Here is a 22,942-nt window from a genome sequence, read left to right on the forward strand (position 1 = left end):
AACCTCAGCCCTCTTTTTGTGAGCCATATATGAATAGTCCTTGTGGTCACTGAAGCACTAGTTGCACTTACAATCGATGATAATGATGCATCTGGGGCTGTGAGTGCCGCTCAGACGATTGCTGTCTTCACATTCTGTCGTTTCTCTAGGCTTACCGCTTCCTTCTTGACACTGTGTGTGGCCATAGTTCACCCATTCCTGCCAACATCGTCTAATAGCGGCATCGCTCCTGCTCAAATGTCGAGCTATTTGCCGATAAGACGAACCGGCTTCTTAGAGCCCAACTACACGACCTCTCTCAAATTCTGACATCTCCGCATATCGTTTGCGCACCTGTATGCGAGGCACAGTTACTGTCTACCAGAGTACACAGAATGAAATTCATGAAGAATTTATTACCTGGAATCGTAATTTCTCCTCTTAAATATCCTGCCAGTTGTGCAGATCAGATGCGCTGTAGCGAAAACCCTTCATTTATTGGCAGCCAAAATGTAAAATTTTGCATTTTGTCAGTATTAGAAAAAGCAAATGTGGAATATAATAAAGTTAGTAAATATGAATTTTTTTATCAGAAATAAAGAAGCAAGAATAACTTTCAAAGTCTTATATTCAAATTAAATTTAAAATTCTGAAAAATAACGGTCATTCTGTAGGTAATGATAATGTAAGACCAAATTGCGGATTAGATTTATTTACTGGTAAAAAACTGACAATAGGTGGTAAAGCTATTGAACATACTAGTGATTATTTTTCTATTATACAACATGTTGTAAGACTTTGTGAATATACACCTGATTATACAACAACACAACCGACTGATATGTTTTGTTTTTTTGATATGAGTGATCATCCTAATCGAGTAAAATATATAAAACAATGGATTTGTAACAGCTCAAACAGCAATCACTGAAATAACTAATAAATTAAAAGTTGAAAAAAAAATGAAAACTATAACAAAGGATTTGATAAAAGATAGAAAATGACAAAAGATAGTCAATCCGTTACAATGTGGTTACCACTTGATCAAATTTTTGATTTTCTAAAATATTTCAGGAAAGCGATAACAGATTTCCTAATAAAAATAGAATTTGATAGAGAAAAAAATAATGAAAATATGATATATATACGGATGTTGCTAATCCTGATTATAAAACAGAAATTGAAGATTTACCTCTCATTTTAGCTCATATTAAGTTTAAAAATAAAGAAGAAATATTATATAAACAATTACTATTATCCAATCAACCTATAGATATTCATTGGAATCAATATGTCATTCATGAATCAAACGTAATTGAAAATGCACAATTTGGATCATATCCTAACACACTACATCGAATGAAGTTTTAACATTACATGTTGTTCTCCAATATATAGACAGAAATGAAAATTATAAGAAAAATAATATGGTATTTGATTATTTAGATATGACCAAGTGTTGGGTTACGATAAATTCAAAAGTCATACCATCTGAAAAATATAATATGGATTTTTCTAGTAAAGATTGGAATAAACCGTATGAAGCTTTTCTAGAAATTACAAATAATAGAAACAAAGGAACAGGATGTATGACAGATTATTTATACTATGGTAAATTATATCCCATTATTGCTTTTGATCTATCCCATCATGAAAATTATACATACTGTACGAAACTTAACATTAAATTTGCATTATAAATTAAAACATGTAACTGCTAAAAACTATATATTTTATTGTTGAAGAGGGGGAAAAACCCAATTCTATATGAAAGGGCAAAAAGTTATATTAATTGATAGTATAGGAGTAATAGTTTTTTCGATTCTAATAAATTATTGCCATTTATCCATCCTTTGATGATAAAAGAAAAACTGGTCGACCTGGAGGTTTTAAATTAACTAATGATGGAAATTATGATATGGATAATAAAATTTCGAAAAATTGTAAGGATGGATCAGGATGTTAATACAGAAATATATGTTTTGAGTGCATTGGCAAATTTAAGAGAAATTGTTGATTTAAATAAATATAATATTGATGACAGTTTTTTTTTTTAAATTTTGTTAATGAAACAGTGGATAAAATACAACCATTGGATCAAAGTACAGTCAAAAGTCGTTAATCCGGACTCGTTGGGACTTCGGCGATTCTGGATTATCGATTTTTCCGGATTATAGATCATCAGTTTAAATCTGGTAAGATAGCAGGCAGAAATTATAAAATTAAAAATATTAAACCGTAATTTATGAAATAAAGAACAATTATGATCTAAAGGGTATCAAAATTTACAAAAAAAAAAAAAAAAGCTTAATATTTATTTGTTTACTTTATTAAACATTTCTTTTAATGCAAGTTGTTTAAGTTGCTTCGTTTTTTATGTGATAATACATTCTCTTTAATTCTATAAACAGACATAATTTCTTGTTCAGTTACAAAGTTCCGCTGTTCAAGTCCTATAATTGCTGTGACGAGAATACAGACTAATTTGTCAATCGAAATTTTTTCGTTTTCAATAACCTCTGTCACTTTCTTCGCTATCCGAAGCGAATTATAATGACGAGGAATTTGATTTAAATCATATCAAAGACGGAGTACATCGAGATGAAATACTACATTTACTAAGGAATTATAAGCCAAATAAAATAAAAACATCTGCCCTGAAGATAAGGATAGTGCTGACAGATCAACTTCCAATTCATTGCGCGCTGCGGCGTTAAACATAAACAAAGTTTAGATAAACAAACATTAAAGTTTAGATAAATAAAGGATATGCATTTATCCATTTTTTTTGCAGCAATTCCACTTCTTGTTTAATGGACTTCGAAACATACTTTTGCTTTGTAGATCCTTTACGTATTAGTAAATATATATCAGAAATTCTATTTGACATAATCGAAAGTTCAAGCTTACTTTTTATAAAATTGCTCTAACAGTCCGCAAAAAATAATAAGCCGAATCCAATTCGAAGATTAAGGAACAATGGAATCTGCAACAATAACTGAATTAGATAATTTTAGCTTAGCTTATACTGTCCGTTATACATTAAACGCGCATTCGGAAACTTATTTTGAGCACGCGCACAGGCACAGGCATATTCACAGCCGTAAAGGTCTTACGAGCTTACGTCAATGAGACGCATGCGCAGAAAGTTTGTAGCTTTGAGGTCAGGATTATAGATCATTTCGGATTATGGGTGTCGGAATTAACGACTTTTGACTGTATTAGAAAAGAAATGGATAATTATTTGCATTCAAAAGATGGTCATGTTTTTGATTCGAAAAATAAACAGATCGGAAATGTGAATGATCCAATAAATGAAAAAGATGCAGTTAATAAATGTAGATAAGATGTAGAAGATTGGAATGAAATTATGAAATATCAAAGTTGTAACCCAAATATATATAAACAATTATCTGAAAATTTTATTAAAAGACATAGTGAGATAATTCATATTAAATTGTTGGCACATATATGTGCAAGTATTAATAGGAATTATGAATGATTAATTTTTTACATTTTTCAGGAAGAGAGGGAATATTCCCCCGATTTTATAGTTTTTTCTGAAATTTTAATATTTTTTTATCTCATTTGATTTTTAAATTATTTTGATTTTTTTTTTTTTTGGTTCTTTTCATGTATTTTGTCTTTTTTTAATAGAAATTAGTGAAAATGTTGCCTAAGTTTTTTTAGATTTAAAGAAAACAGGAAAATAAAGAGGTGAATGCATGAAGGTATAGAAAAACGATATGTTTTAGTTCGAAAATGGTTTAATGTAGGCAGCCTATGTCCAAAAATATGGTGTTGCATAGTTCCAGACATAGGCTGCTTTTGTGCAAATGATCACAGCAGCTTTCGCATTCGCCTTTGCATATGCATATGCTTTTGCAGCTTCGTTGCACTCGCGTATCGTCTTTTCATTCGCGCCGTTTGCTGACTCTTTTGGTTCGATAAGGGAATTATCGAAGATGTTGAGTCCAGTTGGATAAACCTTCCAATTTGGTACACTGGAAAAAAAAAAAAAAATAAATAAAAAATAGCTTCTATATTACGTCTTCATTAACTAGGAAATATGCAGCAAAAAAGACTATTGATACACTGTAGCGTCTACTCTACCTACACAATGTTCAGGCCGAAGTGTTGAAATAAAAAACGAAAGTAAAAAAAATCCGCGATTCAGATATGTCAACATAGCCATCGTTACTTTATTTTCTTTATTTTGCGCAGATAAACGTGGCTAAATCCCATAACTGTTATAAAACCAACACGCAAAGTAATTGCTAATTGAATTTTTACACTTTATTAACAAACACAAAAAAAAAAAAAAAAAAAAAAAAGTTAAAGAGAACAACTTAGGTACGCCTTATTGTTTACATGACAACTTTTAGAATGACAAAAATAATAGTGATGTCAGATGCATAAAGCATAATAAAACAACATAACAATGATGCCACTGAAACTGCACATAGTATCAATTACATGGAGTGGCCCTAAACCGGTTTCCCCATACCCTACTTTGAAGCACTGGCGATCCCATCTTTGGTGACCAAAACATTGGGTAGTTTACCATTGAGTTCAATGGGTTTTGACACGATCGGATGTAAATATTTTGTAATTATGTCGTAAATATGCATATAAATGTATATATTTTCCTTTTCTACAATACTTCAGAGTCCTAAGTACATGAAAAGAATACATTTTTAAACAACATTTCATTCTGAACGAAATTAAATGCTATACTTTTCACAGAACAGTTTAATTTGAAATATTTTCACAAGTTTCCGTTAATTACATCAGGGGAAAAAAATTAAGGAAATTCGATTTGATTCGGTTAAGGATTACAAAAATTCAGATTAAAGTTTATTGTATTATTAAAATTATGTATTATTTCTTTTCTATTTATAGTGCTTCTTCCTAAAATACTTTCTCAAATATGACATGATTTTTTAGCTTCTGAGGCATCTTTTAAATCGAAAAGTATAATGGACCGAATAGACCAAATGCTCTATTCGGTCCATTTGAAATTAGAGCACCTTTTAATTTAATAGCGAAATAGTTTAAATAGTATTTACCTTTCTCTGCATATTTCTGAAAGAGAATAAAATAAGGATTATTTTTTAAATATTATTTAAAACTTCTGAGTTATATAAGGGGAATATATGACTGATAAGGGGAATAATTCTTTTAATTATACTTATTAGATTTTTTTACCCTTAATTTCAACAATACATATTCCAAAACTCTTTATTACTTTCTTCAGTACGCATCTCATAGAAATTGTTTTACAATACCTTTTAACAGATTGCTTTCCAGTATGAACAATTCTTGCTTAACTAGTTTTATAACGTATTTGTCAACAGGATGTCAATTTATGTTTACAATTTTTTGTTAAAGGCTGCTTTTTGGAAGCACATGCATAACCCATACATGTTTCATATTTTTCATTTCCGGCATGTGGAAATCTTTAATTTCTGTGCATTCACTATATTTTTTGAGTAAAGTAATTTACACTAATTTTAAAAAGTACATGTTACAATAATATGTGGATGTGAAAAAAAATTATTTTATTTAAAACATTTTGGCATTTGAAACATAAAATAAAAGTAGCGAATACCGTATGAAGGGTATCTAAAAACATATACAATTTTAAAGGGACGGTGAGGTATTTTTCATTCTTTAAGCATAACTTTTTGTTAAAATCTATATTTTTGTAGTTCAACAGCTTAGAATTTTATAAAACAAATTCATAATCAAAATCGTTGTTGTTAGTTATTGAAAAATAACCAAGATGTGATTTTTGCGTAAATGTCACTAAACTATACAAATTGCTATTATCCATCATACTAGGAATGTTTCTTTTATGTGGAAGTGTCCCGTTTTTCGATTTGTATGGAACTGTCGTGTGTCGAAATACTATCAAGCGCTGTCAAGGGAGCTTCAGAATGTAAATAAAAAACACCCCATCTGGTGACCGAAGCTTCGGAGCAGTGCTTCACTTCTAATTCCGTTTTGGCCGCTCCTTCCTTTCTAACCTTCATGAAATGCTCGATTCTTAACAAGAAAAACTTTTCAAACACTTTCATTATCTTCTTATATTGACTTATATTGTTTCTGCCGCACATATTGCTGATCTCTAGGGATTAGATACTTTTGGAATAAAAGTCCAGAGAAGAACTAGAAGAATCCAAGGAATATTTTCAGAAGACGTGGTTGGCAGACAGTATCCTTGCGTTGGTCACCAAATTTTTCCAAATGATAATAGCTGAAAGGTGACTGAAATCTACCATTGAAGACTTAACAAAATAAAGGGCTGGCGGAAGCTTATGAAAGCATCTTCAAACAATAGTTTGATGAACAAATAATCTTAAAAGTAAAACCTACTGAATTAGAAGAAACAAAATGTTATTTCACACACAGGGCAGTCATCTAAGAACATTCCATTACTAAAATCCGGTCAGTCTTCAGTGTTTCTGCTAGAAAAGAACAGTCTCTCTTTAAATGACTGTCTGACTAAGGAGACAACTGCATAGAATTAATTCCCAGCATTCTACATAAATTTCACTTGTATGAGTATAGGGTAGTAGCCAACACCTGAAAAGTGTTTTTGAAGATAGGAATAAAAAATAAGGATCGAGTCTTGCTCAGAATCTGATGGTGGAAGCAGAATGATCCCAATAATAAGAAAGTTTTAGACACTTACAAGTAGTGTTTGGAGTGAATTCGAGTCTCTTCCTTTGAAAGGCTACTCTGAGTTATTACTTAGACAACATTCCAGATCATTTGTGAGAAACAGCATCTAAAATCCCTATATGTAGATAATTGCGTCACAAGCAAGTCCAAATAACTGATGAAATTTATAAGGCTGTCAAAAGAAGTTATGCTTCTAGCATGTTTTGATCTAAGAGAATAGATCTATAATGGCATACAATTAAATATTTCAGAAATTTGCACTAAGAATGAAAAGACATTAGACATTTTGGAAGAAGTTTTAAGTGATGGAATTGTTCCTACTTTAGTTTAAACTCGGATGTTTCAGCAGATGTTCTGTTTGTAATTAAAAATTTAATGACTACAATGATGAAAATTTAATCAAAAGAATCATTTTGTTTTTAACAAGTCAACTGTTTGATCCAACTGGATTTCTGCGCCCTGTAACTTTAATTCCAAAAATTCTAATGCAACAGTGTTGGAGAAGAAAATTATACTGGGACGCCAAATTACCTACTAACCAAGAAAAGAAATTTCTGAAATGAAAAAGAGAATTAAAATTTGAGGAAGATAAGAAGGTTTCCAAAAAGACATTAAATGATTCTGAATAAGAAACTGATTTATCGTTTCATGTATTTTGTGATGCTTCAGAATACGTTTACGCAGGCAGGACAGTGGTTCAGTGTAGTTAAATGATATAAGCTCATGCCTTTAAAATCTGCGTCTCTTTCTAGACTTGAGCTTTTATCATGCTTAACATGTTGACTGCCGCGTGCATTTTACGTGGTTTGCCCATGATGCCAACTTGAAATTTTCATTATGCAATGTATATTATGTTGAAATATTATCTACAGAAGACAATGCGAGTTACATAATCGTGCTTAATGCATTTTTCATGGTGGGGGTCACCCTCTGTAGACAATTATTGCGATTTATAACTAAAATTTTTACGATTTATTATTCTTCAAACTATTATAGTAACAATGGTACTATTTAAAAATTTATCAGTATTGATATTTACTCTAATTATGTATTTTACTATTGTCAAGTCGGCGGTCATGGGTGGCAGGCATGGGGCTATAGCTAAGTCGAGTGCCGGTTACCCGTGGCCACCACGGCAGTCAACGAGTTAATAATAGGTGTCAAACAGATGAATTTCATTAAGAAAGATTTTCTGCTTGAAAGATATTTTACTGGACAGAATAAATGTCTTGTATTGGATTCAGAACGAAGACTGTTGGGCTATGTTTGTCATGAACAGAGTAAATGAAATTAGATCTCTGAGGGATACAGAGGCATCGAGTCATTTCCCTAGAGTCTTAAATCTGGCAGACTTCGTGTCGTGGTTGAAATGTCCACATGGTCTATGTCCTATCCATGTCTCAGTGGTGGAAGGGGCCTCCATTTTTTAAATTACCGAAGATGAATAAAAGAACAAACAAGCCTAAACAAAAGAAAATAAAAAATATCCACCTTACTACAAAATGTTAAGAATAACAGCTTGGATATGTAGACTTATCAATAATTGCAGAAGACCAGATTCTAAACAATTACTGTTCTTGAAACAGAAATCGCAGAAAAAAAAGATACAAATCGTGCAGATGGAAATATTTGGCAAAGAACTTAAAAGTTAAACACATTTGTTGATTCAAATGGCCTTATTTGGTTTTGGAACAAGATTACCAGAACAAATCACGAAGAGAATTTTTGCTGTTCAATTGTATTGCCACCAAAATCATGACTTAGCTCATCAATTAGACTACCATTTTTGATTACCTCATACTTGGTATACAATTTACACTAGACAATATCTGACAGAACTTCTGCATCCTGAGAATATGTACAAAGATCATAAGAATAAAAAATAGTATGTAGAGTTCTGATAAAATGTGTTTCCTGTAGAAGATACAATGCAAAGTATCTAGAAACTGTTGCAGCACCTCTTCCTGAAGATTGTTTTAGAGATGAGCCAATGTAGCTGGTCCTCTTTATTTGAAGAAAGAGAAAAGGCATGGATCTTGCTCTTTACTTGCACAGTCTACCGCACAAATACACCTTGAGCTGACGGAAAATTTATCAACAAACCGGTTCTCTATTAAGATTGAAAAACTTGAAAGAAACATAAGACCATTCTACTGCTATGAGAATACAGTGGAAATTTATTCTCCCAACCGCTTCATGGTGGGGCAGGCAGTGGGAGAGGTTGATATAAATATTACCTAACAATCACCTGGGACTAATGACAAAAAATTATTAACAAAAATGACTTCCATTTGTTCACAGTGACAACAGGAGAACAGACTGGCCAACAGGTCATGTTGTAGAAACAAATTCCAGAAAAGACAATGAAGTACATGTTGTCAAAGGGGAAACTGCAATGGGTTAACTCTTAAGACCAGTTAAACATATTTATCCTCATGAACTTGATAGACCAAACATTTTTAGCGAGTTGATCATGAACAACTCTCCCGATGAGCGAAACTGATATAAACTATCAAACTAGATACGGACATAAAAATGTAAGACCTATTATATAATTTGATGCAGTAATTATTGTCCCTTTTCAGTATTTTAGAAGTTTGTCTTAACTGCAGTAAGCTGGAATATGTTATCTGGTTATGGTAAGAAAATACTTAGATGTGTAACACTCCTTTGAAAGCATCATTTGTTAATTTTTCATATTTGCAAACTTGAACTATTGTTTGATATTGAGAGATTTTGTTTTGATTTTCTCTTCATTGATGTAAAATCAAAAGGTGGGAGAATGTCTTATTCTTGTCACTAGATGGCAAGTGTCCTTTCATTTTCTTTACTTTTTCTCTAATTGAGATCACAAGAATGAGAATGGATTTGAATGCGCTCCAAGTAGCGTCAAGAAAAAACAGAAAACATCTGCAGCATTTAAATCTGCAGTTATCTGCAGCTAAGATATAATAAGAAGAGATAGCTGCTTTAACCCTCTGAGCAGCCAGGGTTTTCGCTAAAAAAGCACAAATTTCCCAAAACTACTATGAGAACAAATTATTATTTTAATGTAAAAACTCTTAGTATTTCATACCTCGATTTGTGCACTTTTGATATATTGTCTTAATTTCTTTGACATATTTTAATATGCATGTATATATACCAGGGTTGCCACTCAAACAGGAGAATGAAATTCCCTGACTTTTCCAGGTTTGTTTCAAGAAAATTCCAGTCTATCCACGTAATGTATGTTGGCTGTGCTAAGAGGTAAATTAATTATGGTATTACTTGTATTGTGTAGCAAATTCACTTAATTATTCAATAAATCCCAGAGGTCATTTATTCTTAATTATTCTTGGTATACTTTTTTTGATAAATTTGTTTACTTTTCCACTTAAGAAACTTAAAAAAATTTAAGATATATACAATGGATAACAACTGTATGTTATATTTAATTATTACTCATGATCATCACCAGTTCAACACCAGGCTAATCCGGTCCTTATAAATCACAACGCAATTCTAAATAGTTAGGTTAGATTTTAGGTAAATTTAATTTGTGTGAGGTGTCTTCTTAAAAAGGCACCTTAACACTTGGAAACACAAATATAATTATAATAGGAGTTGTTTTCTCCCTGAAGATTGAGATTAGAATCTGCCCAATCAGGAATAAAATAAGGCTTTTTTTTGCAGACATTCTGCAGCTAAACGAATGAAAAATCTATTTAACGATATTTTTTTAATAAACTGAGGTATTTTATATTTATTTCGCAGCATACATAAGGAAAAAAAATGTGCATTAAATTTCGTGATGGTATGTCATCATACTGCTAGAATTAATTTCAGGATTATGCCAGAGAAAATTTCCTGAAATTTGGAAATATTATTTACTAATAATAAATAAATTTAGAGGGAAGAAGCAGCATTAAATAATATGAATAACAAAAAAATAAAAATAATTACTTAAAAATTTAATTAGAATAATCAACGATATTTAGCGAATAGTTATATTACATGGTTAGTCTAGATGACTGATCACTATTTTTTTATTTTACTGCAAAATGACAAGATATTTATTAAAAAGAAGAAAAAAAAAAAAGGTTTAAAAAGATTTTGCGGTAAAATTCTAGTATACGGTAAGGCTTTGGGCACGATTTTGAAAATTGTCGCCAAGACCAAAATGACCCGTTTACTGCTCATCATCATGTCACCAAATCCTGTTGTACCATACATGAAGATTATTCTAACCAAAGAACGTCTATGTAAAGAAAAGGTTCCATACACGTAATGCTATTACCCCGCTAGAATGTGGAGGGAAAAATTTGCCAAGGGATTTGGCGACGGAACCTGGCGGCCAGAATTCCCTCTCCGCGATGTGTACAGGAAATTGAGAAACACGTGTTAAGAATAAACGTTCTTTGACAAAAAAGAAAACTACAAAAATCTGATTTTAAATTATTGCGAAAAATCCAAGAAGAAACGTTTTATCAAAGAACGTTTCTTATTCGATTTTTTGCAATAATTTTTAAAAAGGATTTTCGTAGTTTTTTTTCCCCTCAAAATAACTAATCCATGAATTAATTTACTTGTGCCAAAAAATATTTTCTTTTCCTTTAGAGTTTATAGAAATTTTAAACAATATTCATTTTATGAACTCTTGGTATCGTGAACTTCGACACCGGTTTCGAGCTTTGGCGACAGATATATCGCGCATGCACAGCTGTTTCCTTCTATGGCGGAACGGAGCCACGTCTGTTGCAGAGAGGTTTTCCTTCTTTACAATACATATTCTTTGATTCTAACCTCCATGGTATCGTACAATAAGATTAAACCCATTTTGTTTTATACGAGAATAGTGAGTGAGTGATTGATTATGGTTATACGAGAATAGATACTTTCTTTAGTTCATGCACTGCACATGCGATTCTCCCGATTCTCGAGGTTACTGGAAACCAAAAGTTGCAGGAAACTTGCTCTGCCTTTCTAAAAGACAATCAAATTGGAGCTGCGAAAATTGGCTCTATGCCAGCTGCCCGAATGACTCACGTGATACACAATTCGCCAAAAAAGTCATCTCTTCCGACGTCGGCGCAAAACTTGCTTTTTTTGGCGGGATCGTTGTATGAAATTCCCTGACTTTTCCAGATTTTGACTAAAATACTTAAATTCCCTGACTTTTTCCGGTTTTCCAGGTAGCGTGATATACGTTCTTGCAGATATCACAAAAAATATTCTAGGCCGTATATATACAACTTTGTCGCTTAGAGGGTTAATATGTTTACTACCAATTTTGTACAATCGCAGAAAAGAAAATATTTAAAATTGTACAAAAGCAAGTATTCGGCAAAGAACTTAAAAGTTAGAAACTTTAAAGTTAGGCAAAAAACTTAAAAGTTACGATCAAACAGTGTAATTTAGTTTTTCCTATGACTAAATTATATATAAAGACAAGTTTGCCTCTGAAGAAAAGATTATTCGAGCATCTGGTGTTACGAAAAATGAAGATGCACGAGTTATGCGAATTTTACTATACTTTTTGCAATAAAAAAACTGATTCGACAGATATTATTCTACCACCCTCTATTTTGTTTTGGCTGACTCAATTCAGTGGGATTATGAAATATTTCTTTTTCAAATACGTATTCTGTTTTTGATTACTATTTGTTATTTTTAAATATTGAGAATAGAATCTCTCTTTTTATTGTTACAGAAAGTATGATGAAGTTTCATCAGGATCAATGTTGGTGCACAATACGAAGATTGTGCAGGATATCGGGTTTATGCAATTACCCGACTTTTTTCTGAAAACCGATCACTGTGTACAAGGGGGAGAAAAACAGCATGGGGGAGGAATTACAGGGTTCTCAAAAAAGGTAAATGCACAATGTTAAGTTTGTACAATAATCTTTTTTTTTTTTTTTTTTAAAGAGAAAACAGATCACAGTGCACATGAGAGAATAACAATACAAAAAAATTACAGGAGGATTTCAAGAAAAAGCTAAGCATATTTTTAATGCACCATATAATACTAACTTAATATTTAAAATCTGAACTTTAAATTGCTGAAGCATGTTTTCTTTTGATATGTTGATAATGTTTCCCGACTTACATTAACCCTCCGACTGGCATGCCAGCTCCAGTCATGAGAATTTTTTGGTCACTTAGTATACATTGGATTTTAATTACAAATCCTTCGTTTTCTTACTTTCTTTATTACTATAACTATAATCTTAAAGAATAGAAGTTATGAAAACCAAACCTAATATAAGTAGTAACTATAACAATTTAGCTAATAAAAAGCTGTTTAAATACAGATTCTAATGATAATATGCAAAAGGGCGTGCCACTTCGGCTAAATACCGACAGAGAATTAACATGTGGCCTAAAACTAAAAATCAAAAACCATTTTATAAATACTCACTCACCTCTTGAAATCCACCATATACACTGGTATAAAACTGATCAGGATCTTCACTCTCCAGCAACATGGCCATGCGATTTCCCGCATTTGCTCTCCTTTCTCGCGTAGCAGCTAACATTATTATTCTCAACAAAATTTATTCAGAGCTGAGACACTAAAATGAGATACACATAACTCAATCAATATACATGTGACAAGAGAAATTACTAAAAAACTTTAAAATATATATATAATTTTATTTTGTTACTTGCTGATTATCTACAAACACTAGACATGGCTAGAAATTACTGTCAAATAATGCAGCAATTAAATATTATATGATCAGAATTTTGTTATGTAATTTGCAGCTTACTGTTCTAAATATGTTGAGTAGGGTAAGGAAAAAAAACTATTTCTAAAATTTATAATTAACCATGTTTTTCATTTAAAAAATATATTAAATTACAAATATAAAAATTCATTCATTTTATTAAAATGGTACAACTAGCTCCTGCACTATTACTTTCTATGATAAAATGTAACCACACTAAACAAGAAAGATTCTCTAATATTTAAAAGCTGGAATTAACAAAATATTAAATTAAATAAAACTGAACAGATAGAGTGAAAATTATGTTTCTCTCTCACTTTGTCAAAAACTTGACACTTTTTAAAAAATATACATATATACTTTTTTTTACCTCTTTTTAAAGCATGGAAAAAAAAAAAAAACTTTAAAAACCACAGTTGTAAATTTTGCAATAAAATACAAGTACAGTCAAAAGTCGTTAATTCGGACACCCATAATCCGGAATGATCTATAATCCGGACCTCATAGCTAGAAACTTTCTGCGCATGCGCACAGGCGTTTTACGCGTGCGCGTAAGACCTTGACTACTGCGCATATACGTGTGCGCAAGTGCAGAATAAGTTTTCGCCTGCGCATTTAATGTATAACGGACGGTGCTAAAATTATCTAATTATCTATTTCAGTTAATGTTAATGATTGCGTTGTTCCTTAATCTTCGAATTGGATCCCGCTTATTATTTTTTGCAGACTGTAAGAGCAATTTTATAAAAGTAAACTTGAACTTTCGATTATGTCAAATAGAATTTCCGATGTTGGAACTTCCAAAGGATCTACAAAACGAAAGTATGTTTCGATGTACAACAAACAAAAAGCAGAATTGCTGCAAAAAATGGATAAAGACATGAAGAATGTGACAGAGAGGTTAGTGAAAAGAAAAAATTTCGATTGACAAGTTAGTCGGTATTCTCGGCACAGCAATTAACGGGACTTGAACAGCGGAACTTTGTAACTGAACAAGAAATTATGTCTGTTTATAGAATTAAAGAGAAAGTATTATCACATAAAACGAAGCAACTTAAACAACTTACATTGAAAGAAATGTTTAATAAAGTAAACAAATAAATATTAAGCTTTTTTTTTTTTGTAAATTTTGATACCCTTTAGATCATAATTGTTTTTTATTTTATAAATTACGGTTTCATATTTTTAATTTTAGAATTTCTGCATGCCATCTTATGAGATTTAAACTGATGATCTATAATCCGGAATCGCCGAAGTCCCGACGAGTCCAGATTAACGACTTTTGACTGTATTAAGAAAATTAAAGAATTTACATAAAAACGTACACTTTTTAGATATGAAAAAAGTTGAAAATCTGAAGTTTTTTGGAATAATAAGATATTCTAAAGATTCTTTAGTTTGAATTTTTCTCAATAAGATCAGATTTATATCTTCCACACTCAATATCTTTCAATTTTTACAGTTTTAGGCTAATATCCATGCCTAATGAATTTTTGGTACTTTTCCGTTTTGCCGGCCGCAAACGCTAATAATGGTACAACTGATGTCAAACAGAATATCTTTGCTGATAGCCTTTTATGCCTCATTTTCAAAACGAGTCGCAGCCATTTCTTACCACATTTATTGTTTCTTTCCTTACTGGCATCTATACTATTAAAATCTGTGTATTTGTAACATCATCTCTTCGGGAACGGCTGGGTGTAGAGCTTAGTGGAGCATACCATTGGATTCGGAATTCCCGTGGCTCGCCGTATTGACCACTGGCATCTTCGTGCAACTTTAATTAGCTGAGATATTAATTAAAAACTCATTTTCTCCTACGTTTCCCCTACATTTTGCACTTTCTTTCACGGGTTTTCCCTATTTTAGGGATTTGGCTGAATGCCAAATTCTGTTTTCTCGAATATCTGCGGAACCGCGCCGAGTTGAAATTCGAAACGCATATCCGCGGATTCCAAAAAAAATCAACGAATCCATCGATACCGGTCTCATCTTCATACGCCAATAATCGGCAGATTTATTAATTAAAAACTGGGAAAAAATTATTTCATTTTTCAGAGTGGCAACTGTGTCGGAATTAGATGAGATAAAAATACTTTCTCGAAAGCAACCGGGGGGAACAGCTGGCTTCCACTAGAGCGTTGTGTTAGCAAAATTCTTTTTCCTTAAATATCTATGGAACGGCGCTGAATTGGAATTCGAGACAGGTATCCTCAGATTCTAAAAAATTCTGCGAATCCATTGATACCATTCTCATTTTTCCGATTGCAACGGATTCTTCAATCGCCGGAGATACAAATCAAGGTTATATTCTAAAGTTGAATAAAGCACACGATTGCCTCACTGTATTTTGAATATATTTAGTTAGTGTAGGCATTTTTAAGAAACAGCTGCTTTTCGCAATTTTTTTTTAAATTTCAGGTTAGGATAATTGCAACGATATGTTATTGGCACGTTAATTGTTTTATTGATATTGAGTAAAAGTTGCTATATTACATTAAATTTAAATGATGACATTCTTGAAGTTGTACAACTTTAATTAGCTGTGATATTAATTAAATAAACCTGTCATGCATTTTCGTGAATTTTTTCTAATTTATGAGAAAAAAGCAGTGTACATGGATATAGTGAAAAGTGAGCGCAATACCATTTTTGTGCAATTCTGGGATTTTTTTTAAGTACAAATAAGTCGACGTGTACATGGTTTAATTAAATGATAGTTATTTTGTGAATTATATGTTTGTAGCAATTTGGTAAACGTGTCAGTGGAAGTAAACGTGCATGGAGATAATTTAAATATTTGAGACTAAGTATTTGTAACCATTTTTAATGTTTTGTTATAGATTCGTTAGTGACGTTTACAATAGATAATTTAGAGGTAAAAGTTTTTGGATATTTTATTTATATTATAAGTGGAAATGTTCATCTTTGGAAAGGGTATATACTTTTTCGCGATCAGGTAATTTCATATGTCCTTTTTACCGAATTTAAAGATTCACAAAGTTTTCATGCATTTTCGTTAAATTTTTCTAATTTATGAGAAAAAAGCAGTGTACATGGATATAGTGGAGAGAGTGCGCAATGCCATTTTTGTACAATTCTGGGATGTTTTTTTAAGTAAAAATAAGTCGACGTGTACATGGTTTAATTAAATGATAGTTATTTTGTGAATTATATGTTTGTAGCAATTTGGTATACGTTTGAGTGGAAGTAAACGTGCATGGAAATAATTTAAATGTTTGACACTAAGTATTTGTAACCATTTTTAATGTTTTGTTATGAATTCGTTGGTGACGTTTATAATAGATAATTTAGAGGTAAAAGATTTTGGATATTTTATTTATATTATAAGTGGAAATGTTCATCCTTGGATAGGGTATATAATTTTTCGCGATCAGGCAATTTCATATATGTGCTTTTTGCCGAGTTTAAAGATTCACAAAATTTTCCTGCAAATTTTTGCAATTTATGAGAAAATAGCAGTTTAGATGGATAAAGTCAAGAGTGTGCGCAATGCCATTTTTGTGGAATTCTGGGATGCTTTTTTAAGTAAAAATAAGTCGACGTGTACATGGTTACTGTGTATGTGCGATTTTGAAAAACGCGGCAAGGAGTTTGCGATTCTGCACTTTTTCCCAATTTTGCAGATAACATTTGTCATGATTAAGCAGTTTTGTTCTATAAAATTTCTAGCATAAGTATAATTCGGCTAGTGGATTGTTGGAAAAAGTGTTGAGTAAATAAAAAGAAAAGAAACGTCTTTACTTCGTGAAGACAAAATGGCGGTGGAAAAAAAAAAAAAAAAAAAACAGAGGGTTGCGGTCGCAGAGTTGGTCGCCAAATTTTCACCAAAAAATCGCCAAGTTACCATAATCCAAAGATCAACCCCCAAATTTTAAGTGAAAGATATATATTTTTCTTCAGTACTAGAAATAATGCTTAATTTTGAACTATTGAATTCAAGTTCTTTTATAAACAAATGTCCATCATAACCAGATAAATTATGTATAATTAAATTACAGCTACAAAATTTGGAATTTTATTGTTCAAACTATATCTTTCGTTTTTTCCAGTTTAATGACAATGATGAATTAATTTTTTTATCTTTGGGTAAAAATTCTTTTTCATATATATTCACATATATGATATTAATTAGTTGTTTTATAATGCTATTCATCAAAATCTATCATAGATTTATTAAATATCTTTAATTTTTTCTTCCTTTCCTTTAATAAATTCTCAGTTTCAATTTTTTTTTTTTAATGAAATCACAATTTTTTTCACTGTTCCCTTATAACAACTGGAGTTTTAAAATACTCATTATTATTAAGGTAAAATAACACACCGAGCAAGTATTAATTTAGAAGTCAAACAACAAAAATCAGCGATATATTTGCAAATTTTCACAGGACTAGTTTCGATGGTTTTAACGAACTATCAACCAGTTGCCAAAGAGCAAATGAATGAGATAAGATAAAAATGATTGGACTGAAATTAAGCTACCGGTGGCACCTATTGATGAAACAAGAACTAAAACATAATTTCCCTAAATGCTAAGGGCAAAGATAGATTGGAATTAAGGTCATTAAATGTGAAATGCGTCTAGAAAATCTAATTCACCAATGGAAGATGTTTTTTGGATAATTTTGGCTACAGAAAAATTGAAAGTGTGATTTTTGGACCAACAATGCTAGGCAACAGAGGACTTCTGTGTTTCCTTTTTTCTAACATATGCCTCATATTCCTTAATGCGAAATTTTAAGGCTCTCTTAGTTTGACCAATGTATATAAAACCACACTGGCAACGAATTCTGCGAATACCCCAGGAATTTGTATCCAGAATGGGGTCTTTGAGAACGGAACTCGGAATTTTATTGATAGGACAATAAATGAAAGTTAAATTTCTGAAAAATACGTGTAATTTTATAGCTAACTTATGCAAAGAAAAAGATGACAACAGAATTCTAAAAATCTCCTAAATTAAGAGTGTGCCTTTTGGTGTGTTGAGATGAGAATTTTTTAACTACTTGATTAATAATATCGGGTGAAAAGCCCTGTCAATAGCTACTGCTTTTAAAGAATTTAGTTCTGATCAAGAGCCAATTTAGAAGAGCAAACTTTAAGTGCACGGAAAACATAGGAATAAAATGAAGCTAACTTTTGTTTAGTCAGATGACATGATTTGAAGTGTAGTGGAATGCAAACTGATGAGGGTTTATGGTAAACAGTAGTACTAAAGTTGGACGTGTGACCACAATGTCGAGGCACATGAGAATTGCATGTCTCAAGTACAAAAGTGAACTGAATAACAGGAAAAACTTGATGTTGAAAAAACTTTATTTAAATTATCTTTATAAACGTCAAACAGGGTAAAAGTATTGTCTACGTAGCGGAACCATAGCAGACCCTATATTGTGTAGATTACATAACATGTATTTGCATTCTTATGTTATTTCATTGTTTGATTTAAAATGTCGTTTATTGAGATTATATTCCTTTTGTTTTAATTATGTTTTACTGCATTATGTTTTCGATACCATTTTACTTGGGTGGGTGTTGGACGTAAACAGAATTGCTACAAAAAAGTTGGTAATTTTTTCCAAGGGATACCCTGAAATATACTTTTACTAGGCTTTCTATTTATAGCCACTTGAAAGTATTTCTACAAACTGCAAACAATATTTGGCTGCACGTTCCTGCACACACAGTAACAGTCTAAAAAAGATCACTAGGCAGTCAAAAAATTTCCGTTCTTTGTGTGCTCAACGAGTTAACATCAATACTAAGCAGTCAAAAAATTTTAGCTCTCTGTGCACTTGACAAGTTAGCACCAACACTGAGGAGTAAAACAATTTAAACTCAATGACAGTCAACATCTATCTTACCATATAATTTTTTTTTCCCTGACAGATCACTGAGGATTGAAACCAGGAGTTTAGCTCTTTGGAATACCATCATAATATTTATAATTTATACAAGATCTTAAGAAGTTATTAAATATTTCCTTTATTAAGATAATAATAGAAAACCAAAGACAAGATTACTGTTTAATACTGTTGTTAGTAGTACAGTTTTTGTTACTGTGAATCCTTTTGTTCGATCACAAGGAATCCTCAAGGAAACTACTCAATTCGGAGATGACTTACTGTGTTTATTCAGTTTGTATACATTTTATAGGCAAATGCAGCCATAGAAATTGCATTTTATTTTAAATCATTCAGAAGACTCAAGAGATTTCAATAAGTCAATGCAATGCTGAAAAACAAATACTAAATCAACTCCATCTGTAAGTGTGGTTGGTTAACCCTTTCCGGCGCACTACCTTTTAAAGTTGGAGTTTTGATAAAAAAAAAAAAAAAAAAAAAAAAAAAAAAGTAGGCAGTCTAATTAGGCCTAGAGGAGTACACAAGTAAAATTTTGTGAAGATAGCACTTATCGTTTTAATTCTGTGGGTGTGACCAAAGTGGCACACTGATTAAATAGAGCTTCGAAAAAGTGCCGAAACGAGCATTGTTGTCAATGAACTGAACAATGAGATGCAGACAAACAAAGAATACAGACTCTGTTGTCCTAGATTATTGGTGAGACCGGTCTGGGCACACCTAGGGTTTGCCGTTTGATTTTAGGCAAGCTTTCAAGGTAAAAATTTAAAACTAATATAGAATAAGGAGATTAGCATACAGAAGGGGAAAAAAAAAAAATAGAAATTTCTTTTCAAACAATTCCTTTTATACCTTAAAAAAATCTGGAAGAGGTTGATCTTTACATTATGGTAACTTGGCGTTTTTTTGGCGAAAATTTGGCGACCAACTCTCCTACAGCTACCCTCTATTTTTTTTTTCCCACCGCCATTTTGTCTTCACGAAGTAAAGACATGTTTCTTTTCTTTTAATCTACTGAACACTTCTTCCAACAATCTACTAGCCGAATTACACTTATGCTAGAAATTTTGGTACTTTTCCGTTTTGCCGGCGCAAGCGATGAAGTCGCCAATAATGGTACAACAGATGCCAAATGGATTATTCTCTCTGGTAACCTTTTACGCCTCATTTTCAAAACAAGTCGCAGCTTTTTCTTATCAGATTGATTGTTTCTTTCAATACTGGCATATAATTACATATAATTTTTATCAGATAGTTCAGTTTTATGTCTAAGGCCATTTTCAGTAATTAAGTCAATTAGGATGCAATCACAGCGCTTACCCGAAGCCGAAAATATAGAAAACATAAAGTCAAGGGTTAAATTCATCCATTCTAATGAGAATGCATTAGCGAAGTAAAGCACTGCAGTTTTACATAATTTCTGAGTAAGCTATTCGTACGAATTGAAATATTTCTTGCATTTAAACTTGTGTTCCAAATTAAGATTTAACTTGAAATGAATGTAGATAATTACTGAGAGCATTAGATTTTTGTAGTAGTTTACGTGAGATGAGATCGCTTGGGGTCACGTGATATGAACCGGCGAATCAGGATGTTGAACCATGAAAGCATAGTAAATTCATAAATTAATGTCTTTTTACAAATTTATTGCCTTTATTTATTGGCTTTTTATAAAATTTTAAGCGATATTAAAATGTTTATGCCTTCAAAAAAAGAATTCTTAGAACTAACATTTTTTTAATATTTTTTCTGTGCATACTGTATGTTGTCGCCAATAAAGTCTGCTTGGCGAGATTTGCGCCGACGAAACGGAAAAGTACCGAAATTTTATCTAACAAAACTGCTTAATCACGACAAATATTCACTGCAAAATTGAGAAAAAGTGCACAATACCATACTCCTTACGCGTTTTTCAAAATAACACATACACATAAACCATGTACACGCCGACTTATTTTTACTTAAAAAAAAATCCCAGAATTGCACAAAAATGGCATTGCACACACTCTTCACTAGATCCATGTACACTGCTTTTTTCTCATAAATTAGAAAAATTTCACGAAAATACATGACAATTTTCTCAATCTTTAAACCCGGTAAAAAGAACATCTATGAAATTACCTGATCGCGAAAAAGTATTTACCCTTTCCAAATATGAACATTTCCACATATAAAATAAATAAAATATCCAAAAACTTTTACCTTTAAATCATCTATTACATTATACACGTCACTAACGAATTCATACCGCAAGCATTACAAATACTTAGTATCAAATATTTAAATTATTTCCATGCACGTTTACTTCAACTTAAACGTATACCAAATTCCTACAAACATAAAATTCACAAAATAACTATCATTTAATTAAAATATCACTAAACCATGTACACATCGACTTTTTACTTAAAAAAACATCCCAGAATTGCACAAAAATGGCATTGCGCACACTCTTCACTATATCCATGTACACTGCTTTTTTCTCATAAATTAGAAAAATTTCACGAAAATACATGACAATTTTCTCAATCTTTAAACCCAGTAAAAAGAACATATATGAAATTACCTGATCGCGAAAAAGTATTTACCCTTCCCAAATATGAACATTTCCACATATAAAATAAATAAAATATCCTAAAACTTTTACCTCTAAATCATCTATTATATTATAAACGCCCCAACGAATTCATACCGCAACCATTACAAATACTTAGTGTCAGATATTTAAATTATTTCCATGCACGTTTACTTCAACTAAAACGTATACCAAATTCCTACAAACATAAAATTCACAAAATAACTATCATTTAATTAAAATATAATTAAATTCAAAAACACTACTTAAAATATAAATGAGCACATACATTAAATTAATAAAAATTACCTTACAATCCTAATTACTTTAAACTAAATCATTGCTAATAACAATTTTCCCAATAATACCAAATTCCTTTACTTCCACCTTACATTTAGAACAATGCATAAAAATAATATCCTCAAATAATTAAAAATACTAACTTACCTAATCTTCTTCAGAATCTTGATTACGTGTCCGATAAACTTTTCTTTAGTTACGGCCATGGGATCCAAAAATTCACGAACACTGTTTCACACAACACAGAATAAACCAAATACAAAATTTCCAGATTTTTTCCCGATTTCCCCCTTTTTCCGATTAAAGAACCGTAATTCGTCCATTAATATCACATGACATATCCCATGATCTCTCATTTCCCTCACACAAAATAATACGTAATCGGAACTGAGTACTGCTCACATTATTACCAAAGTCCCAGGTAGTAACCTTTATCGCCTCCAAAATGTCGCCAAACTACCAGTTACCATATTGTAAAGATCAACCCTGGAAGATTTCTTTGAAAAATGAGGGTCTTAAAAAACTAAACATGGCTAAAATATATGGACTGGTTTGTGTTGAGCTGCGATCTGCTATAAATAAAGAAGGTTCAGAGTAATCTATAAATCCTTTTCCATTCAATTTTTCTGTGCGTACAGAAGAAAATTTTTAGGTCTGTCCTGACCGGACACACTGTGCCGCAAAGGGTTAAAGCAGAATACAAAAAGATGCGCTCAGATGTTTTGGGATAATTTGTCTGTCAACATATTTCAGTACATATGCTTCAAATATTAAGCTGTATGATTCTTTTAAAACTGTATTTAAGT

General features: G+C 31.6%; 1 protein-coding gene across 1 annotated transcript in view; it reads right to left on the reverse strand.

The window, feature by feature from the left end:
* Window positions 1-22,942, reverse strand: part of LOC118204633 (vacuolar protein sorting-associated protein 72 homolog) — a 90,015-nt gene that overhangs the window by 60,399 nt on the left and 6,674 nt on the right. Inside the window, exon 2 of the mRNA XM_085808067.1 lies at window positions 13,074-13,223. Coding sequence (XP_085664193.1) covers window positions 13,074-13,187 — 114 coding nt within the window. The 5' untranslated portion in view covers window positions 13,188-13,223. The remainder of the gene's footprint in view (window positions 1-13,073; window positions 13,224-22,942) is intronic.

The sequence above is a fragment of the Stegodyphus dumicola genome, chromosome X1 (genome assembly GCF_044657685.1).
Source record: "Stegodyphus dumicola isolate Sdum_Otavi_A_Nest chromosome X1, ASM4465768v1".
Taxonomy (NCBI): Eukaryota; Metazoa; Arthropoda; class Arachnida; order Araneae; family Eresidae; genus Stegodyphus; species Stegodyphus dumicola.